This window comes from Salmo salar, chromosome 05, assembly GCF_965601325.2.
Source record: "Salmo salar chromosome 05, fSalSal1, whole genome shotgun sequence".
Taxonomy (NCBI): domain Eukaryota; kingdom Metazoa; phylum Chordata; class Actinopteri; order Salmoniformes; family Salmonidae; genus Salmo; species Salmo salar.
The window spans coordinates 42,061,995-42,084,638 of NC_138295.1; the positions used below are offsets into that span (position 1 = coordinate 42,061,995).

General features: G+C 42.3%; 1 protein-coding gene across 1 annotated transcript in view; it reads right to left on the reverse strand.

Annotated features, from left to right (window-relative positions):
• LOC100136477 (peroxisome proliferator-activated receptor gamma coactivator 1-beta) overlaps window positions 1–21,995 on the reverse strand; it is a 61,027-nt gene extending 39,032 nt beyond the window's left edge. The window contains exon 1 of the mRNA XM_014200071.3: window positions 21,840–21,995. Coding sequence (XP_014055546.1) covers window positions 21,840–21,920 — 81 coding nt within the window. The 5' untranslated portion in view covers window positions 21,921–21,995. The remainder of the gene's footprint in view (window positions 1–21,839) is intronic.
• Between the last annotated feature and the right edge of the window lie 649 nt (window positions 21,996–22,644).

A 22,644-nucleotide genomic window follows, 5' to 3' on the forward strand; every position in this document is an offset into this window, starting at 1 on the left:
TCAGCATTGCTGTCCTTGAGCGCCAAACACAGGGTGAGGGATGTCTCTGTGACACATCATCACTGCACTTCCACCCCATTACTCACCTCTCTCCACTCTGCTCTGATCAACCAGCCCCCTTGCTGAATCACCCCCACTGCCCCATACCCCACACCCCACACACTGCCCCATACCCCACACCCCACACGACGACAGTCAACAATCAACCCATTTCCTCCTGTTCACCTCACCTTAGACAACTGAGCAATGATTTCCTTCAGCGCTCATCATCACGACTCACTCTGGACACATTGGGTGTTCCTCAAAATGCAAGCCGGAGCACGCGAGGGTCGCAGTATGAGTCCAAATCAAAGTATGCGAAACGGACACAGCGGGCACTTCTTGAATGCGTACTCCGTTTGTACTTATTTTGAAGCATGCGTCGATTCAAGCTTCAACGGAAGATATACAAAGAAATATGACGCAACCATGTAAAAAATGGCGCAAAAGGTATTGAAATCAATGGCGGCCATTATTTGAGCTGAAGCCAGAGCAAATAGACCCCAATTAAATGTTGCCTATTCACATCTCATATGTTGCCTGACTCCAATATTTTATTTTGATACGTTAATAAATACATGCTGTGTTAATTTTGGCATGTTTACCTGCCTACATACCGTAGAACACAAGCCCATAATCAGTCAATAGGGCTCACTGGCTAGCTACTAGTACTGTTAGCTAGCCAGATAGCCACAAAGAAATGTTAGCTCGCTACCCACGAAGAACTGACATATATCTTGCATAATATTAGTATTTTTGCATGTTAAACTATCTGGTTAACTACGTTATTACGATTCACATATAGCTAGCTGGTAGTTATGAAGTAAAACAGTTGCTTTGTGTATATCTTGTTTTGTCTCTATTGCCATTGTTGTCCTGGTTGGAAGACAGTTCAGTCAATGGGTTAGTCCACAGTAAGTCAATAGGGCTAAATGGCTAGCTAGCCACGAAGAATTGGTAATTACCTACAAAGAAATGTATATCTACCTTGTATAACATTAGTTTTAGGTAATTATTGCCTGTTTAAATAGCTGGCTAGCTAGATTATTAAGATTCACATATCTAGCTGATAATTATGAAGTAAAATGTATGCTTTGTTCCCATTGTCCTGGCTGGACGAAGGTTCAGTGAATGGGGAGGTGAAGCGTGAGTTAATACAGTAGGGAGAGTGTAAGTGCTTCTCAAATGTATTGTTTTATGCATTCTCCACACTCTCGTCCTCACAAGAAAGTACCCAAGAGAACGTGGTCGGAGAATGAACTTGGAGCATGGTAGTACTGGCTTTAGCCTTAGCAGCACTAACTGACAGCCTGCCTAACAGTAACACGTCTTGCCACATTAGCCTCTTAAATTCCACACATTCACACAGAAAGACAGAATAGTACTAGAGACCAGGCAGCATCGTTGGACTGTCCAGCCCGTGAGACTCGCTGGCTGCTATCTTTCCCCCATTACCATTTTGGGTGCCTGGGTGAAATGGGCAAAAGGGCAGGTGCTGTCAATCAGAATAGCTGTTGTGGGAAGGAGCTTAACTGAATGTGAGGAGATAACTGGGCTTAGTGGTTAAGCTATTACTGTTCTAAGGTTTAAAAGAATGTTAGGAATTACACTACTGTAATGATTTTTAAATAAACTGCTGTTTCCCTGTATTTGCAGGGTCTTATAGGCTTTCTTCTGTCTAACTGAGTTATAGAGAAAAACATCACACAGAAATGAACGTTCACATTTAACATTTAGTTGACAGATGGCAGACAGTGTCAGCTCTGCCTTGACACAACAACCCTAGAAAAGATCCTCCTAGCTTGACTAAATAAATAAAAAAGCTTAAAAGCTTACAGAGTTGGCTATTTTTCCCTTTGGAGACAAGACTTTAGTGGAGAAATCGGTGAACTCTAACATTATTTCACCATGATACAGTTACAACATTTATAGTGTGAGTAAATCATCATGAGCAGATCTGACATCGGTGTCTTGTTGGTTTGCGTTACATTTTTTTCCAAGAAAATTATTGGAAGAGATTAGAGGTGCACACTTGTTTACCCAGTGGAATAACCCTGTTGAAACACTGTTGAAACAACCGGGGCTATGAGAAACCACGTCAGTGAGCTGTGAAGCTCTAGCAGCACGTGACTCCCCAGCTCACAGAGCACCACTGCCATATTTGGTAGAAAAACCTCATCTGGGTAAGACAGTGACAGAGAAAAGCGTCTGCAGATTCTGCACTAAACCCTGCTAGGCTGCTTGACTTCCTCAATCAATCACCAAATACAGTCAACTCAAGACAAGCCCACTGACTGACTAAAAATGATAGTTACACAAATCTGACTTTCGTTAACTTGGACATTTCTTTTTCTAAAATTGTGTGTGTGTGTGTGTGTGTCGTCGGTGCAGCCTATCTTATCAGAGAGAACAGCAGCTGCGGTTAAAAAGGACATGGGCGACTACAAAAGGACACGCGTTCTCTCATCAGACAAGGCGCTAGTCCTTTGAACTTCACAGCTGTCCGATCAAAGAGCATCTTCCTTTGAGATTTCCACAAACAGCCTTGTCTCTGCCAGTCCCGCTATCGCGCAGATCCATGGCAATCACACAACACAAGCCTACGTCCCCAAAAGCAAAGACCCCAGCCCATACACATGTAAAAATCACCTGCTTCACAAAGGTAACAATCAAGACTATTCTATTCGTCTCTCTTATTACATTTCGCCAAAAAGGTGATTATACATTAATTCAAACAAACAGACCCAGTGGAGGAGTAATGTGGACCAAATGGCTCCACTCTCCATCAATCTCTCTCTTTCTCAGAGCTAGGCCTATAGGCCACCATGGGGCTGCTTCATTTTCCCCAGCTCTACTGTAAACCTTAAGCCATGCAGGTTCAAACTGTCTCAGACCCCCTCGTATGGGGCCGCTGTATCCAGGCAGGCAGGCAGGCTGGCAGGCAACACTATACGCTTGTTTGCTGAGGCAGTACTAGTAGTAAATAATACATGGCTGTGAAGATAGTTCTCCCGGCCAGTTCACTTCATCTCACGACTCACGAGTGACGTTGTGATTCCAGACTCGGAAGGCCTATCCCGGCCCGTTTCTTCCCTGCAGAGGGGAGGGATGTGGACACGCTACACTGGTGTCACCCTCAGGATGGAGCGGGTGACCTCGAGCAGTGGAGCTGTTTATGGCACCATAGTGACCTTCACTCCAGGAGTCCAACAGAACACCATGTGATTGGTTAGGTTTGGCTTTATTTTATTCTTCTTCCTAACTATGTGTAACCACTCTTGCTAATTGTGATACACTATATAAGTGTTTGAAATGTATTGATAAGGGTCAAGTGTTTAGGAGCTAAACCAAAGAAGAGCAAATAAGCGCAGGCGTGTGACGCGTGTTGCAATTGTTTTAGTGATTGTTCTGAGGCAGAGCAGGACCCTAACCCCTGGTACTGTTAATCACTGCATCATGTTCCTGCTGTTGACTGACTGTGTGACACTGTGTCCTCTCCAATGTCCCTGTGGCAGTGATAAGAAGATAGGAGAGGTAGAGGAGGGAAACCGTGAAAGAGGGATTGTGAAAGAGGTCCTCTTAGGACTTTGTGCCATACGTGATGATCAGTGGAAAGAGACACCAGGTGATCCATCTCCAGGCCCCACTCCCCTCTTCTGTCCAGTCCCACCTCCTCCCATCCCACCTCATGTCATCAGGAAGTGTCCACCCACTGACTAGGTGTCTCCCGTGACAGCCCACAGAGGAGAGGAGAGAGGGCTGGCTTTGTTGTAGGAAGGGAGGGATTGGGGCGAAAGAGAGGAATGTCCCCTTCACAGCTCAGTACCCCTGCGGGACACCAGAAGACCAGTGGGGGGGGGTCTGTCATTCACAGCCACGCTACTCCACTAATGGAAGCCCCTGGCAGTGGCACACACACACGATTCACCAGTGACGGATGTGCGCTTTTGATGAAAGTGCCCCAGTACGTTTCCAACTAGTGTCGCAAGAGATCGTTTGCTAGCCCTGAACAGTCCACAACATCAAGGCTAGTGGTTTACTTATTAATGCCAGTGATATAGAGAGAAAATAGCCCTCTGGACCTGCTGGGCAAACACCTGAGGTATAGTGTGCTGAAAATTCCCTGGTGTTTTATAAGTGCTGCCGTAGAATATTTCAGGACAGGTGTCGGTGTCAGTCGGCAGCACAGCACAGGGTGAATTTGTGGGTCTTTGTCGGGAGGTGAAGGATGTACTTATGCAAGGTTCACTGCTAGACGAGAGGACAGAATGACTTACTCATTTCACCAACACTCACATTTCCCTCACATAACTGGAGTCGTTTGCTAATCCTACAGAAACGTAACACGACTGGCCTCACATTCATGGTAACGGATTGTGAAACGTGAAAAGTTACTACTCTGGCATGCAGATGTAGTAACTTGCCCCTTCACCTACAGTACCAGTGAAAAGTTTTAGAACACCTACTTATTCAAGGGTTTATCTTTATTTTGACTATTTTCTACATTGTAGAATAATAGTGAAGACATCAAAACTATGAAATAACTCATATGGAATCATCTAGTAACCAAAAAAGTGTAAAACAAATCAAAATATATTTTATATTTGTGATTCTTCAAAGTAGCCACCCTTGCCTTGATGACAGCTTTGCACACTCTTGGCATTCTCTCAACCAGCTTCATGAGGTCAGTCAATCCAGAACATTTTAAGAACTTTGACATTTTCTTCTAGTGCAGTCGCAAAAACCATCAACCATGGCTCTCATGAGGACCGCCACAGGAAAGGTAGACCCAGAGTTACCTCTGCTGCAGAGGATAAGTTCATTAGAGTTACCAGCCTCAGAAATTGCAGCCCAAATAAATGCTTCACAGGTAACAGAAATCTCAACATCAACTGTTCAGGGGAGACTGTGTGAATCAGGCCTTCATGGTTGAATTGCTTCAAAGAAACCACTACTAAAAGACACCAATAATGGTGTCTTTTAGAAGGCCACCATCCCGGAGTTGCCTCTTCACTGTTGACGTTGAGACTGGTGTTTTGCGGGTACTATTTAATGAAGCTGCCAGTTGGGGGATGAATACTTTTGCAAGGCACTGTATGTCACAACGATTCATCGATACGTATGCTATGATGCTGGTAAAGTTGTCTCGCGCACCTACAGTGCTGGTCATTAAAAAAAGCTAGCTAGCTCATGTATGCAAACAATGTTCTTCCCCAAAAACATAGCGAAACGACAATCTGTTTCAGTAGCTATAGTTAGCTACCTAACTATATAGCTAGGTGTCATCATCTAAAATAACCCTAATTTATAAGACAGTTCTTATTTGATTAATGGTGGTCGGACACATTATGTGAAGCTAGCCACATTAAGGATTAGCCACAATAGTGGACTTTGTGGTTAGCCTTCAAAATAATGGCATAATTCTACTATTTGTATTCATTTGCATCACTATCAATGACATACTTTTATTTTGAAGGCAAACCGCAAATTCCACTATTGTGCCTAATCCTTATTGTGGCTAGCTTCACAACACATAACCCGGTCCGGTCGAGCCTCACTAGCCAAATGAAGCTAACTCGCTGCTTATAACGTTAGCTTTGGGAAACAGGGTTAAGTAGCTGGCTAGCTATTTATTTTCATGAACTGAAGTTCAATTTCAATAGGCGAACAACAAGTGGCAACCTAGCTAATACTTACTCACAATGATTCCTAAATCATTGCTAAGAATAATGAAAATGACTGCAAGCTAAAGCTAGTTACCCCAGAAGTTGCGGTCGAACAAATTGTTTTATTACCAACGCGGTATTGTAAACACATTGTTCGTGGCCGGTGTTTGCAGACTTTTTTGTACAGCTTTGACAGTGCTTACATTTTTACATTTTTACATTTTTAGTCATTTAGCAGACGCTCTTATCCAGAGCGACTTACAGTAGTGAATGCATACATTTCATACAACTCATACATTTTTTTTTTTCTGTGCTGGCCCCCCGTGGGAATCGAACCCACAACCCTGGTGTTGCAAACACCATGCTCTACCAACTGAGCTACAGGGAAGTGCTACTGTACCTTTTTTGACACGCAAAGACCCAAACGGCGTTCATAGTATGTATGTCATGAAGCTAATAGCAGTGACGCTATTACTGTGTAACTCCGGTAGGGCAACATCTGAAAAATAGCACACTTGGTAGTGTGTACCGGTGCCCGACCAGTCGGCGAAAGCCAACATCACCCACGACAGAGAACGGCTGATTGTCAAGGGCAATGAATTGAATTATCTTGGCTTTAATGGATTTCGCCTTTGAGTTGTCTCGCTGAAATTTTCTTACTCTTTCAAATGACTACTCGATCCACAAAGGAGACATTGTGGGCTAGGTTAGGGGAAATTGTACATGGCGTCATTACGTCATGTACCTACGTTATATAGGTATGCACGGCAGCTTTAACATCAGTTTTTAACATCGCCGTTAAACTAGACATCGGGCTGATACCGATGTTGGCATTTTTAGCTAATATCAGCCGATTCCGATATATCGTGCATCCCTAGTTGTAACATTTTAAATCTGTGTTGCTGGTATGTCTTGTTCCTTCAGGTCAGCTGCATTGCTAAGAACATGGTGCTAGAACATTCTAGAAAAACTTACTCCACAGGTTCTTAACAATTCCAGCTCTATTCAGCCTTGTTTTGTACCAACCTTGAGGTTAAATAGCATGAAACAAATGGCCCAGTGTGCCTCTCGCATTCTAATGACCCTTCAGATAGAGACAGAGAGACCCCTCTGAAAGCATTCAGTCCTCACTATGGCCCACCACCACCAACAGACAATCATGGTGACACCACCCAAACACTGCCATGTACCCCAACATAAAAGGACAACTCCAGCAGCCTCCACATGACCCGACTCCTAATTAGGCAGGATTGTATTGTCAGTGATACAGCGGCTTGGCAGAAGCCTCTAAAACATGTGCTTGGCCTTTAGAGTCCCTGATGAGCTGTCTGAGACCAGAGCATGATGCATTCCCTTTCCATTGCACAGTGCCATTCTCTCTCCAAACAGAGTGGGGCTTTTTTGTTGTTGTCATTTAGCAGACCGTCTTATCCAGAGCGATTTATAGGAGCGAGTGCATACATTTTTCACTGGTCCCCCATGGGAATTGAACCCACAACTCTGGCATTGCAAGTGCCATGCTCTACCAACTGAGCAACACGAAACATTTTGGGACAATGTACTAATAAAACAGATCCCAAAAGATTGTTTTTGAGTGGAATTTGAAGAAAAATCATCAGGCTGCTGGGGAGATCCAGCTCAGTCTTGTGACTTCAGCATAGCACCTTCAGCAGAGAGAGAGAGAGAGAGAGAGAGAGAGAGAGAGAGACAGCAGAGAAACATTGGATCTAGTTACTGACAAAGGAAAACTGAAATGGCTTAGCACGAGTACAAATCTTCCCAGGCATACATATCTTCTCCATTTCTAGACTCGCATCCAACCACAGACCTTCCCCCTTGGCCACATTATCTAAATAGAGTGTAGAGAAAAGCAGAAACAGTCCCTTGAGAAAGCGTCTGGAAAGTGGGCAGAGTGGGAATCTGTGCAAATCGTTTTCCATATCTTTCCTAAAATCACCTCAAGACAAATACCTGCAGAGAAATCAATGAGTCATCGGGGCCAGAGAGCATCTCCATCTCAACTCCCTTCACTGTTTGCCTTTCTCATCCAGGCGTCTGCCCCAGGTGACTGACACTTTTACTAGACACATGATAAATAAAACGGGGATAACGCCTACAGCCTCTGCTAATAGGTGTTCCTGTGTGTGTGTGTGTGTGTGTGTGTGTGTGTGTGTGTGTGTGTGTGTGTGTGTGTGTGTGTGTGCTTGTGTGTGTTTTCACCTGTCTGCGTCACACAATCCATTCTGTATCGAACCTGATGATGCACTGATATCTTCAGGTTCGAATAATTTATTCAAAGAATAACATGCAAATGAATCTGCAGTCGTCCCAATGAGTTGGCTCTTGCTTCCTTGTGTTGACGAATACGGAGAAAGGCTGAAAATAAGGTCAGGCTAGGCACCAGTGAAGCAGTGAAAAGCACAAAGAGTGCTGAGAGAGTACATGAAAGGACTAATGCAGGGGGAGAGAGAGAACGAAAAAGAAAAAGCATTTTGTGGAGTGGGCAGAATTCAAGGCTTTGACAAGGAATAGAACTGACTCCGGAACATTCTTTGGTGATTGCAAAAAATGTGCCCATTGGCATTGAACAACAACGAGGGCCCAGAGTAGACCTTGTCTAAAGGACTTAACTCACTCTTCCCTCGGTGGTTGAAGACAAGGGCTTTCGAGGACCGAGACAGTCAGTCCTTTATCGCAGGAACACACCACTTTCTTCCATGAAGTTAGAAAGGTTTAACTTAGGCTACTTATACCTCGTTTCTAGTGGGGCAAAAGCAGCAACAGTCAAATGCAGCGAGTAGGAGATGTCACTGGGTTCTGTCAGGTTCCATATCAGTCAAACCTAAGACATATAGCTACAATATCATCCCACGATATGCCCAGCAAAAGGAGAGAGAGAGTCATCTTCAATTTCATTTCTCTCTGTGTTAGTCAAGGTTGGGAATCCACAATTATACCAATATTTTCTCTTAGTATTTTAATGATCCTATATGGGAGATGTAGCCTACCATTCTAATACGCATGTGGGAGGGAACTCAAAGTGTGGATAAACCAGTTTTAAAGGTACAGCCTTCACTGAGAATTGTAAGAGTTACCTGTATTGCATCATGGCATACCGTATTTCAACAGAGTGAATCTGGTATGTTTCGAGTGGGAGGAAATACTATGAGATGGGATGGTATTCTTAGATGTAATCATGTGCAGACAGAGGACAAGCCAACACTAGTTTGAACAAAATTGTACAAATCCCAGCTGAAGAGACCATCTAGCCAATACAAAGTTAGCTTACACTTACAAAACAAGGTAATAAAGTATTGTGTTTCCAGGCCCTTTCCCACCTGTGCATTAGACAGTCTGGAGAGAAATGGTCTCTTATTAGAACAGCAAGAAAGCCTAAGGGTGGGGTGGGGGAGCAGTATAGGGGGTGGTGGGGAGGGACAGGACGGGGTGAGAGAAGGACATTTATGGCGCAGGATAGCAGCAGGGGTCAGAGGGTTGCTGTGAGTAAAGCCAGTCAAGCTCCTAAGTCAAAAACCAGCTTCAGCTCCCAAGCTCCAGTCACGCAACCAACACCTAAGCCTGCCAAGCAAAAGGTGGGGGAAGGGGGGAAGGGAGGGAGATAGGAGGGGTGATTCTACCTACTGTTCACCTGCAACGCTGGGTGCCATAATGGTGAACCAGCCATTGCTGTTGCCAAACGGCCTGAACAGAGATAATGGAAATGTACAAGTTTTGAGCAGCCTGGCTGGCGGGAGGCCACTGCCAGGAATCAGAGAGTTTAGGGAGGCACTAGAGAGCCAGGCCACCAATGAGATCCCTCCCCTACTCCTGTAGTTTCCCTAGCCAACACACCGTGTGGTGGAACACTGTGTTGCCTTGTTGTCGTGGGAGGGCACTGCGCTGGTCCCTGAACACCGTTACCAGTAGACTGCTAGCCTCTCGCATCCCTGTACTGTTGAGCTGAGCCCTTTTCTTCTCCGTGAGTGGAATGTTTTTTTGACACGTGTGTGCGGGTAGTGGCTTGCAGTGTACCCCATCACTCACTCACCTAAACAGTTTCATACTGGGTAACATGTACACCTTCTCCGGCAGTAGCAGCCCTCAGCAACATGTTTACTACCTAACTACCAGGGTTTCCATAAGGAAAATGTGACCGGGATGATTTTAATTTACCGGCCATTTGATACATTTACCAGATCCATATGCATTGGGTGCATAACCCATTAGGGCATCCACCCACCGTGCTCAGAATGACAGAAATCACATTTTGATTATGGTAATACATCTTAACTGAACATGCAACTAATATAATGAAGCAGCCAATAAAACATAATTTTCAAACATTTGCCAAAATGTAATTTGCAGGAAAACACCATTCTAAACAGCGCACCTGGGAAAACACCATTCTAAACAGCGCACCTGGGAAAACACCATTCTAAACAGCGCACCTGGGAAAACACCATTCTAAACAGCGCACCTGGGAAAACACCATTCTAAACAGCGCACCTGGGAAAACACCATTCTAAACAGTGCACCTGGGAAAACACCATTCTAAACAGTGCACCTGGGAAAACACCATTCTAAACAGCGCACCTGGGAAAACACCATTCTAAACAGTGCACCTGGGAAAACACCATTCTAAACAGTGCACCTGGGAAAACACCATTCTAAACAGCGCACCTGGGAAAACACCATTCTAAACAGTGCACCTGGGAAAACACCATTCTAAACAGCGCACCTGGGAAAACACCATTCTAAACAGCGCACCTGGGAAAACACCATTCTAAACAGTGCACCTGGGAAAACACCATTCTAAACAGCGCAACTGATAGCGGTTCCACACGTGACAGGAAAATCTCTGTTAGAAACTTCGAAAGAGGGAGAATCTAAAGATGCAACAACTGGGATGGGTTGCTAACATGACTAGGATTGTGCCTTTGGCTTCTGGACAACAAAAGAAAGTTAATATGAAAACCAACAGAACAGGAAAGAAATGGCATGGTGGTGGGTCCAATAGGGAAGTAAATGGAAATACATTTGCCAAAATAATATAATTACACCTGCCTAAACAGAAAAAAATGTAATAATTAAAAATACTTCACCAGAAAGTACGCCTGATTTAAAAAATAATACCCTAGCCTTGTAAAAAAAAAATATATATATATATGGTTTGAAATGGTCCATGTGAGCAATAAGCAAGTGTCTGGTTTCTCTGTCCTGATAATGTTGAGGGAGCGCGCACGCCTGAGCACGCATTGAACTACCTGGCCTGCTGCACAGAAATGTAGGAAAGTGTTTTTTTTAACATCCATTGCGAATGACAATAAATTAAAACTATAGTTCTTCACAGTAAACTATTTGAAAAATCTTTCCTAAAACCACCCCCCTTGATAATCACCAATTCTCGTGTGAAAGAACAAAATAAGTTATACTGTAAGCCTACTGCTGCATTGGCCAATAGGCTATGAGTTCCATGCGCTCATTTTTGTAGCCGCCAATGGATCACTGTGTATCAATATGTCCATATGGCAGAGGCTGGCGATCTAGCATTAGTTGACTTTTAACTTTTAGATTTTTATCATTTTAATTCAGACTTATAATTAACCATGCAACAACGATTTTGAGAAATGAAAACTGTTATTGAAATTGTTCCACGAAAATGCCCATTTGAAAATCATAACTGGCACGCAGAATGGTCGAAATGATAGGATAAATTGTAAGCTTCCCCAAACTTGAAATTCACGCACCGCCTATGAAGTCTTTATAAAATAATTACCTCCACGTTTCCATGGTCGGATTTTGCCTATAGGCTACTACGAAGCAAGGTAAGCCGTGCCTCATAATAGGAAATAAAACATTCAGGTTTCAAACAATTAAGTATGTTTTCAAAATGCATACTGCCTCCAGCTCACATTGTAAAGTGGTGGGTGACACGCTGATAAGCACTTGAATGGTGAATGGAAGGCGCACTTCAATTACCAATTGAGAAATAAAAATAGTAGCTATTTCTAATGGTGCAACAAAACTGTTTAACACGCAATTGTGTTTAGAATTGTTGCGCAATGAATGGGCTTATAAAAGCATGTATTACTCCAGCAGCAACCAGCTGAGGAGCTGCAGGAGAAATCCTACTCAAAATAGGCTCCGTGTGCTGTGCGTGTGTGATAGTGGTGTTGGATAAATAAGATACATGATGACTAACGAAAATACACAAAGGCCAATTGAATTCCCCCAAATTATGCTAATTAACATATTAGACCTATAAGCATGATGGCCAAACGTATTTCCATCGCCTTGTATTTCCATCAATAAATAACTGGGTTTTGGCCTATAAAAAAAATGAAAAGCTGATTTATTTATCAGCTTTTCATTTGTTGCCGGGGAAAATGACCGAGAGAAGAAAAATGTTTTTCTCCCAGTCATTTTCGCCGGCGACAGTTTAATTTATCGGCTTTTGATTTATTTATTTTTACAGACAAAACCCAGCAATTGTCGGCTAACGGAAACAACCCTGCTACCTACATACCTGCTGCCGTCAGGTCCTCAGGCCCCGCACCGGCACCACAACACAGGTGAAGTATTGAAAGTGTGTGCCAGGCGTCCATGAAAAGGTCACCATCATAGTGAAAGTGTTATACTCATAACTCCGAGGTTAAGCTAACAGTCAGACCATGATGATAGTGATGGCCTGCACTCATAACATTACAAGGGTCAGATCAATTGTCTGGTCCATTTCCACAGGGCAGGTTCATGTTTACCCTTTCATAACTGGATACTAAATCACAGAGCAGTGAAAAACAGATAGGGCACTCTGGATAGTGCAGATGGGAGATCATATAGAAAGACAACCAGGCAGTAACTCTTACTCTATCTTGTGTTCAGGTTGCAGTAAGGAAAGTAGTTGTAAGGAGTCGTAATCCCCCAGAGAGCTTGATGACGATTAGACGGCATCATGACTTCACACGGTCAGGTCATCTAACCTGACATGCTGACAACACATCATGCAGATGCAGAACTGTGCCACTGCCATGGCAGCTATTTATAAACGGCACCTTCATTTGAGCAGCGGAAATACAAGGAATCGTGCTGATAAGAATAGTAATAACCTAGCCTTAAAAAAAGGCAGGATTTCTGTTCATTTCACTTACTGTCAGCCGGTCCTAGGCTCTGTATGCCTGGCTGTGTCATTGGTAGTGATTGATGCAGTTACATATCGCAATATTATTTTGGCCGATATTATAGCGATACTTTGACTCCAAGTATCGATTTGTAAGAACATTTTTTTTTTTTTTTTATGTGTGTTAGCTTGCGCTAGTCGGCTGTGCCTGCACCTGTTTTTCAACCTATAGCCTGTTCTCCATCTTTTAAATAGCGAGCCGTCATGTTTTCAGCACTTTTATTCCATGACTGACAAAAACTACTTTTGCTTTCTCTTGTCTCTGCAGCAGTCATATAGTGAGCAATAGGTTAGGAACATCAAATGGCAGTATCAAATCACAACACATTTAGAAATCGTGAGAATCGCAATACATATCGTATCGGCACCTAAGTATCGTGACAATATCATAGCGTGAGGTCCCTGGCAATTCCCTGCCCTAGTCATTAGCGATCTGTTTTTTTAAGAACAGTGCTATAGCCATGAGCTATGTTTTCAACTGCCAACAGAGGAACAGTAGATGAGAGATGTCTGACAAGGTTGTTGGGTTCTGATTGGGCATGTGATATACATAACTAATATCCAGCCTGTAAAATAAATAACAGAGTAGGCTATAGCTGCAGGTCAAGCACTACATACCGCCTGTGCATGGCCACACATTTGACATAATAACAGATTAGGCATTTACTGTCACCCGGTGAGTTCTAAACTTGTTAAACTAAAGAACGGGAAGTCAACATCCATTCCTGCTCTGAACATGAACAATACACACCACTACTTAATGAGCAGGTTACAAAATTGAGTTGAGCTGCCATCCATAACCCAGCCGGTGTTAGGAGGTAAGCCCTTGCCAGTCTGAGCTTGCCCTCCCCAGTCCCCAGTCCCAGGTGCTGAGTTACCATGGCAGGGCTGGTACACGGCGAAACCGTACAGTACTGCCCTATCAGGACCTTGGAATTTTCCTTTAACCTTTCCGTGGTTTACAATCACACCCAAGAGAGAGAGAGAGAGAGAGAGAGAGAGAGAGAAAGAGAGGAGCCCACATCTCAGTGATGTCGTCTCCGAACACTTTCTGACCCTGGCCATGTCCTCTGGCTACTCAAGCCACCAGGCTATTTACAGTGCACATGACTTTACTACAAATAGTGGAGGTCATTTAGTATGAGGCAGGCTTCCGCCTCAACCGGTTGGTCCGCCAACAGTGAGGGTTTATTATGAATAAGTCATGCATTTATCACCCAGATCATCAGATGGATGGGCTTCAGGGATAAATAAATAACAAACTAATAACAACAGAATCACATGTAAGTGCTATATTGGATATTATTAACTGGGTGGTTCAAGCACCGAACGCTGATCGGCTGAAAGCTGTATGACAAAATTATATTTGTACTGCTTTAATTACGTTGGTAACAAGTTTATAATAGCAATAAGGCACCTTGGATGTTTGTGGTAAGGGCTGTATCCAGGCACTCCGCATTGCGTCATCCCTAAGAACAGCCCCTAGCCGTGGCATATTGGCCATATACCACACCCCCTCGTGCCTTATTGCTTAATTCTATTCAATTAATCTATTCATATCAACATCTAATGGTTCTCCTGACACACTCTGAATTAGTGAGCAATACTGATCAGACTGGCTATTTAAACCTCAGGGTTTAAGTATCTCAATCCATATTCCACACACACTGGCGCATACACACACTCTCCACACTTTGACAGAAGATGAGTCTGTACTCTGTTACCCTAGCTCACACTGTATTTGATCATGCAAGACCACTCCTTGGGCTGTGAAGTGTTATCTGCTAGAGAATGTGTTAATTTACCATGGCTCAGGGCTGATGAAGACTTGGACCGTTGCCCACTCAACCTGACCAGACTTTAATTTACAACTGAACCAACTGCAACTCACGAACCCTCTCGCTCTCTCATTAATCGCTGTTTTACAAACTTCTACTACAAACTGTCCAGAAAAGATGGTAGGGGAAACAGCGTCACTGTAGGGGAATCCGCCCCACAGCCGTTGTTATTATTATTGTTATTGTTTGTTGATGAAGCGGCGGTAAAGAGCATCGCCTAACATGGTAAAAAGTATATATTATTCTGTACTCTCGCGCATATAATGAAAAAACAAACGTGTTAGCTTTTTGCAGTAACTTCTTTCTTGTTGTACTGTCGCAAACAGACGTGGCAGTTTGACCATTAACCTGTTAGGGCTAGGGGGCAGTATTTGCACGGCTGGATAAAAAAATGTACCCGATTTAATCTGGTTACTAATCCTACCCACTAACTAGAATATGCATATACTTATTATATATGGATAGAAAACACCCTAAAGTTTCTAAAACTGTTTGAATGGTGTCTGTGAGTATAACAGAACTCATTTGGCAGGCAAAATACTGAGACAGATTCTGACAGGAAGTGGATACCTGATGTGTTGTATTACCTTTAAACCTATGCCATTGAAAAACACAGGGGCTGAGGAATATTTTGGCACTTCCTATTGCTTCCACTAGATGTCACCAGCCTTTACAAAGTGTTTTGAGTCTTCTGGAGGGAGATCTGACCGAACAAGAGCCATGGAACGATGATGGCCCATTAGACACCTGGCGCGCGAGTTCATGTTGGGTACCCTCGTTCCAATACGTTATAAAAGAGAATGCATTCCTCCACCTTGAATATTATTCATGTTCTGGTTAAAAAAGGCCCTAATGATTTATGCTATACAACGTTTGACATGTTTGAACGAACGTAAATATATTTTTTCCCCTCGTTCATGAAGTGAAGTCCGGCGGGCTTAGATCATGTGCTAACAAGACGGAGATTTTTGGACATAAATTATGAGCTTTTTTGAACAAAACTACATTCGTTATGGACCTGTGATACCTGGAAGTGACATCTGATGAAGAGAATCAAAGGTAATGGATTATTTACATAGTATTTTCGATTTTAGATCTCCCCAACATGGCGGCTAGTCTGTATCGCAACGCGTATTTTTCTGGGCGCAGTGCTCAGATTATTGCAAAGTGTGATTTCCCAGTAAGGTTATTTTTAAATCTGGCAAGTTGATTGCGTTCAAGAGATGTAAATCTATAATTCTTTAAATGACAATATAATATTTTACCAATGTTTTCTAATTTTAATTATTTAATTTGTGGTGCTGACTTGAATGCCGGTTATTGGAGGGAAACGATTTCCTGAACATCAACGCCACAGTAAAACACTGTTTTTGGATATAAATATGAACTTGATAGAACTAAAAATGCATGCATTGTCTAACATAATGTCCTAGGAGTGTCATCTGTTGGAGATTTAAAAGGTTAGTGCATAATTTTAGCTGATTTTATGGTTTTGGTGACGCCTGTCTTTGAATTGGCACAACATTACACACAACTCTTGTAAATGTACTGTCCTAACATACTCTAAATTTATGCTTTCGCCGTAAAACCTTTTTGAAATCGTAAAACGTGGTGAGATTAAGGAGATGTTTATCTTTCAAAGGGTGTAAAATAGTTGTATGTTTGAAAAATTTGAATTTTGACATTTATTTGGATTCAAATTTGCCGCTCTTGAAATGCACCTGCTGTTGATGGAGTGCACCACGGGTGGGACGCTTGCGTCCCACCTAGCCCATAGAGGTCAAGGATTCCAGCTTTAAATCATCTAAATGATTATGAACGTTCATCTTGTGTTTTTCAGGAAAGAAATCTTCAGAAAGAATGCAGCCCATTTCATCTTAACGCAATACACCGAGTGTACAAAACATTAGGAACACCTTCCTAATATTGAGTTGCACCCCCTTTTGACCTCAGAACAGCCTCAATTCATCGGGGCATGGACAAAACAAGGTGTTGAAAGCTGGGATGCTGGCCCAATGCTTCCAGTTGTGTTAAATTGGCTGGATGTACTTTTGGGTGGTGGACCATTCTTGATACACAAGGAAACTGTTGAGTGTGAAAAACCCAGCAGCGTTGCAGTTCTTGACCCACTCAAACCGTGCACATAGCACCTACTACCATACCCTATTCAAAGGCACTTAAATCTTTTGTCTTGGCCAATCACCCTCTGCATGGCACACATACACAATCCATGTCTCAACTGTCTCAAGGCTTAAAAATTATTCTTTGACCTGTCTCCTCCCCTTCATCTACACTGATTGAAGTGGATTAAAAGGGTGACATCAATAAGGGATCATAGCTTTCACCTGAATTCACCTGGTCAGTCTGGTCAGGTGTTCCTAATGTTTTATACACACCATAAAAACCATCAACTTCAAAAACTAACTTGCAAGCATGTTGACCCTACATTCACACAATCTGTCTCCTAATCCATCAACAATAGGCTACCTGCAGATTCATTGTTTGCCTGTGGCTGTGGTACAGTACAATGACCTGGAGGATGCTGACTACGGCCAAATGCCTGATTGCACATTTAAATGGTAAAGCAGGTGGTGGTGAATATCATCAGGGGACGGGCACACCTGGCAACCCAGTTCCAACTTCTCTTTGCATAAATCAGCCTCATCAGACAGTCTGCTGCTGTCCTGGCCTCTGTAGCAACAGTCATCTGCTTTAGTGGCCAAGAAAAGCAAACACACACTGAAGACTACAGAGTGAAGCAGCTGCCTTCTGCTCCTAAAGTTTTCAGAGTAAATTGTGCAATCCAAATGGCCCTCTATTCCCTATATAGTGCACTACTTTTGACCAGAGCCTATGGGTGTTGAATCTGCGTTTTGACCTTTCTCAGCTCTAACGTGTCATTTAGTCCCATAGGCATAATGTTAAAGCCCTTGATGTATTTCCACAAGCAAGGTACAGAATATGAAACAGCCTCATGATGGTGTTGTCAATATCATTAGAGTTGTTGTGATGAATACAAAACACTTGGATATTAATTAATTAAGGAGATAACTTCACTTTCATCTTAAAAGGCAAAACAGTATGGCTTGACTATACATAACCCATTCTTTCATAATATCATATTTCAAGACGAGTTTAAAAACCAAGGCTAATTTCAAAACGAAAATGCAAAGAGATGCGACATTTGCATGTTGGCACAGCAAAAGATGAGTCATAGGACAAGAGATGATAAAAGCACAATAAAAAGCAAAAACATGTTATCCTTATTGACTTAGAACTACACAGCCTGAATATGTAGACGACCAACTGCGTGATGTAGTCAGTGTGTGCCTCAGGAGTCCATGCAAAGGCTAACCTTTGATGCCAGTTGTGCAATCAGCCGAAGACGGATTAGTCTGCATCAATTATTGATATCTAATCACCTGTTTCATAGTTACTGCAGCAAATTGGCTCAAATTAAGATCCTACGTCTGTACTTTTGAGCAGAGCTCATCAGGGCTACTGTCAAAGGTAGTGAGTGCACTATGAAAGGGAATAGGGTGCCATTTGGGAAGCACATAGAGGCTCAGAGCGGAGGGGAGGGGAGCGGTACAGTGATCCGTGACAGCGCATCCTCAGGCCTCCCTGAGGAGAAGCCTCAGAGCTTTAAAGCCTCAGCCGGATGATGGATCTCTGGGGCTTTGGGAGAGGAAGCAGCCATTCACATCCTCAGTGACAAACCACGCAGCCAGGCAGTGACACACGCAAAACCTCCCAGTAAAACCTCTGGGAGATTAGAATCCTTAATCCTCATTTGATTTGATCATTTTGAGTGATGAACAAATTGAAACATGAAAATATAGAAAATGTTCCAACTGGATATGGGTAATGAACATTAAAAGGTGGGTGGTATCTTTCAGAATGACCCTAATATGATAATGTGAGAGAATTTGAAAATATAGGTGAAATGCTACTCCTAGATCAACATTACGTTAACTTTAGCTCCACCAATTGGTCAAAACTGGTTGAATCAACGTTGTTTCCACGTCATTTCAACAACAACAAAAACATATATTCGATGACGTTGAATCATCGTGAAAAAACGGATTGGATTTTCAGAAACTCATCATCAAGGTTAGGAACTTCCGTCTTTTTTTCACCCAACTTTGAACCTAAATCCAATGACAAGGTGCATTTTTTTGTTGATTTCACATTGAATTCACATTAGTTCACAACTCAAACAAATGTAAATTAAAACTAGACATTGAACTGACATCTGTGCCCAGTGGGCTGTATATTATGATAATCCACTCAAATCCATTTAAAAACATAAGAGGTAAAGAAAGAAGCACCCTTATCAGTGATAAGAATCATCTCTGTAACAGTTTCATTGATAGATTTTCCAGATTAGCACCATTTAAAATAGGGCTAAAAGATACAGTAATGTCACAGTGAACATCCAGACACATAAGCCACTGTCTGACACTCCTCTTCAAAGTGTCCTGTGGATCGTGCCCAGTTTAAATCAGCATCAAACCCCCCCTGAGCAAAACAAAGGGCAGTCTTATCCATCATCTTCAGTCAATCAGTACACAGCATAGCCAAAGCTAATTTCATTTATTCCATCTGAGAGACAGGGAGGTGTACAGTAGGAAGTCCTCATTTCATAGAAATAGCCTAACGCATTTGCTCTAGTTATAGAATAGGTCTCCACTTTAGGGCTGACAGGTGACTCAGCCCATATCACGGAAGCTGAACACATAACACTGCAGTATTCCATCACGACAGGACAGCTCTGTGTCTGTGTAATAATACACAGCATTTCATTGCAGAGAGAGAGACTGCTGAGCAAAGTGAGGACTCTGCCTGGTGCAGTGGGCTATATTTTTTTCTCTGTCTGACTAAATCTGGGAACATAAGACTCCGTTTCTAAGCTGATATGACCATAATACATTTGACGACTGAGCCAGGAGTCCTTTTGGACAACAACTCTCTCAGCAACCAGAATCAAATGAACCACTGACTGGCAGCCGGTGAAACCACATTCTGTATGATGTAGGCTATGATGAAACAAACTACACAAATCAATTTGATATGTATGTAACTCATTAATATTAGGGAAAGAACATAACTGGGCTACATAATAGCACAGGCTTTTAAATATTTATATCAAAATGGATAATTACATTTGATGAAGCATCTCAAAATAATGCAATACTTCTAAAAAGTTGGCCCAATAAAAATGGATTGAGATGGATCTGCAAATACTAAAGGACATAAGATCCAGCATGATCAATTTCTAAAACTAGAACTTTGAGGTTCAGGCAGGGTTGTGTGTAAGTAGGACTGATCTTTAGATCCTCTTGACTGGACAAGACTTGAGTAGACCAGCTGAAGTGGGAAGGCGGTAATTACCAGTTGTAAAGTCGTAAAACCAGCTGGATGCATTCACGTGCTTTGAACTTGTTGAGTAAGGCTGATTGGCTAATGGCCAACAAGCTGCTTCCACCATAAACTAAAAGTACAGCTAACATGCTTGTAAACAAATTATATTGTTTAAAAAAAAACATATTAATAGATTGCTTCTAATAAATAATGTTTTGTTGTTCCATTTAACTGCAGAAAATGATGTTATCGAGGTCATTTCCTCAGTAGGTGACGGCAGAGGTCATCATGTGGGACCTCACTGATGATAAACGAGTTTCCCACTTATTAGCAGTTGGAGGGGCGTTCAAGATATTTTCCCCAGTCGTATGTGGTAAATACCACATTCCCACATGGTTGTGAACGCAGCATTAGTCGTGATCTAGGCTGCTTAGAAGCAGCAGCAGTGGCGGCAGTAGCAGTCACATGATGCAACCAAAAGAAGGGAGTGTAGCTGTCGCTCATGCACGTCACTGGAACCGCCTCCGTACTACTACGCATAACTGCAGAAAGCACATGACTGCAGCAACTACGTGTTCTATAATTCTGGTCACGAGAATCGAGTACTATTACAATGACCATATAGCACTGTCAACCCAACAACCCGACTAAATGAACATGCAACAGTATGTAACACAGCAACGAATCTAATTATACAATGCTAATATCACTAATGCGATCAGACCCTGAATGTTTCACCCTAATTATTTTGTTACACTAGACCAGACACTTTTGGGAACTACCGGTAACAAGGTTTTGTAACAATAGCTCGGTGCTTACGCAAACGATTAGCTACGAATACATAATCGCATTAATTTTTCACAGATGGGCGCAATATTACGCATTTCTCAATCTCATCGTCATTCTTGCAGCACCTGAAACTCCAAGGACGTCGACTATCATTATCGTTGCATTGAAGTTGCTAAACTTTGAACCGTGAGAGGCGCACTATACAGAAACAGCAGCGACCGGTCTAGTTGAAATGTCTTTCGTTTTTAGATGGGCTGGTGATGGTAAAACAGTAGGCTAGTCAACACACGCAAATTGCATTATTTTGCAATAACAGAAACATGAATCAAAACATAACCTTGCTTCGTCCCGTAACGACCCATTGTTTATAGATTGTTTGCTATTAACGTAGATAGGATGGAAAAAATTACATTCTAGTAATAGAACCAACATAAGAAATGCATCAATATTTCTAGATAACGTTAGTCAAACCTTTGTATAAAACATATTGCCAACATATCCGTATTTTACAGTTATTTCAATATCAAATGTTTAAAGAGCCACAAGTCACATTCATGCCATTAGTACTAACGTTAGCTACTTGCTGATGTCTCTGATTTGGCACGACTGACGTTAGTAAAACAATTGTAAGAAGGAGTAAAAGTAGAGTAAATGTTTTAAAAGCAACATATAAATTATTATATCGCTGTTAAAACAAAATAATTTTGCATAAACCCAACTATTAAACTAAATGTTTTATGACTTCCTATCACCACGTTGTATGCGCTAATGACATTTCCTTAAAACTCCACGTGAAGCCCAGACGTCAAGGTTTGAAGACGCCGGTTAGCTATAGAGAGCGGAGATGCTTACAGCCAGAGCACACATGAAGATGAAATTACGCATGCTTCTGCGAATAACATGCAAACATGAACCCCCGGCCATGTAGTCCTGACCCTGCACATATAGAATATGAGCATCCCTTACCTGGCTCCCGGAGTTTTCTGTCAGGTAATTGAAGACAAAGGAAGAGAGCTCCTCATCTAACAGTGAAGCGCAGTCCGCCATCTTCTAGAGAATGAGAGCGGAGAAGTCAGAGAGCGGAGTATACAGGCAAAGACTGTAGTACAGTGTGATACAGGTCTGTTCACATGCAGTTGCGGTTAGCCGCCGGTTGAGGGCGTTGTCATAGACTGCTTAGACTGAATACAAATATACTATTACATAGCCTAGTAAGTAATGATGTCATAACACTGTTTGAATAAGCAAATTAGATACATTTACCTACGAAAGGTGCACATCAATCGATGTGTATTGTCCTTGACTTATTAAGTAATGCTTGGAAAAACAACACGGATATGAGCAAAATATATATTTTTTGCCAGGCTGGAATGGACTCAAAATGCGTATGGTGACTACGATGATGACTCATTTACAAGTCAAACACGCAACGCAACTAATCTGTTCACACAACAAGCCTAACAACTTAAAGTGCTGCATATCTATAACTCATATTTGAACATACTTTTCCATTTTGTTCTATTTTGACACACTCCTGTAATCCATAAATTGCACAGAATTCGGGGCATTTGCCACCACTCCAAACACCACTTTTCTAACACCCATGTTGAGGTCTGTTGCCTGGTTAGGTTTGGCAACCCAAAATCAAAATAGAATAAATGGACATTTGTCATTCCTTGCTATTAGGCCTACAATATTCCTATTGACGGCAGGTAAGGATATATGGTTTGCTCATTGGGCCCACCTTTGCCCCTCCTGATTGCATATCAGT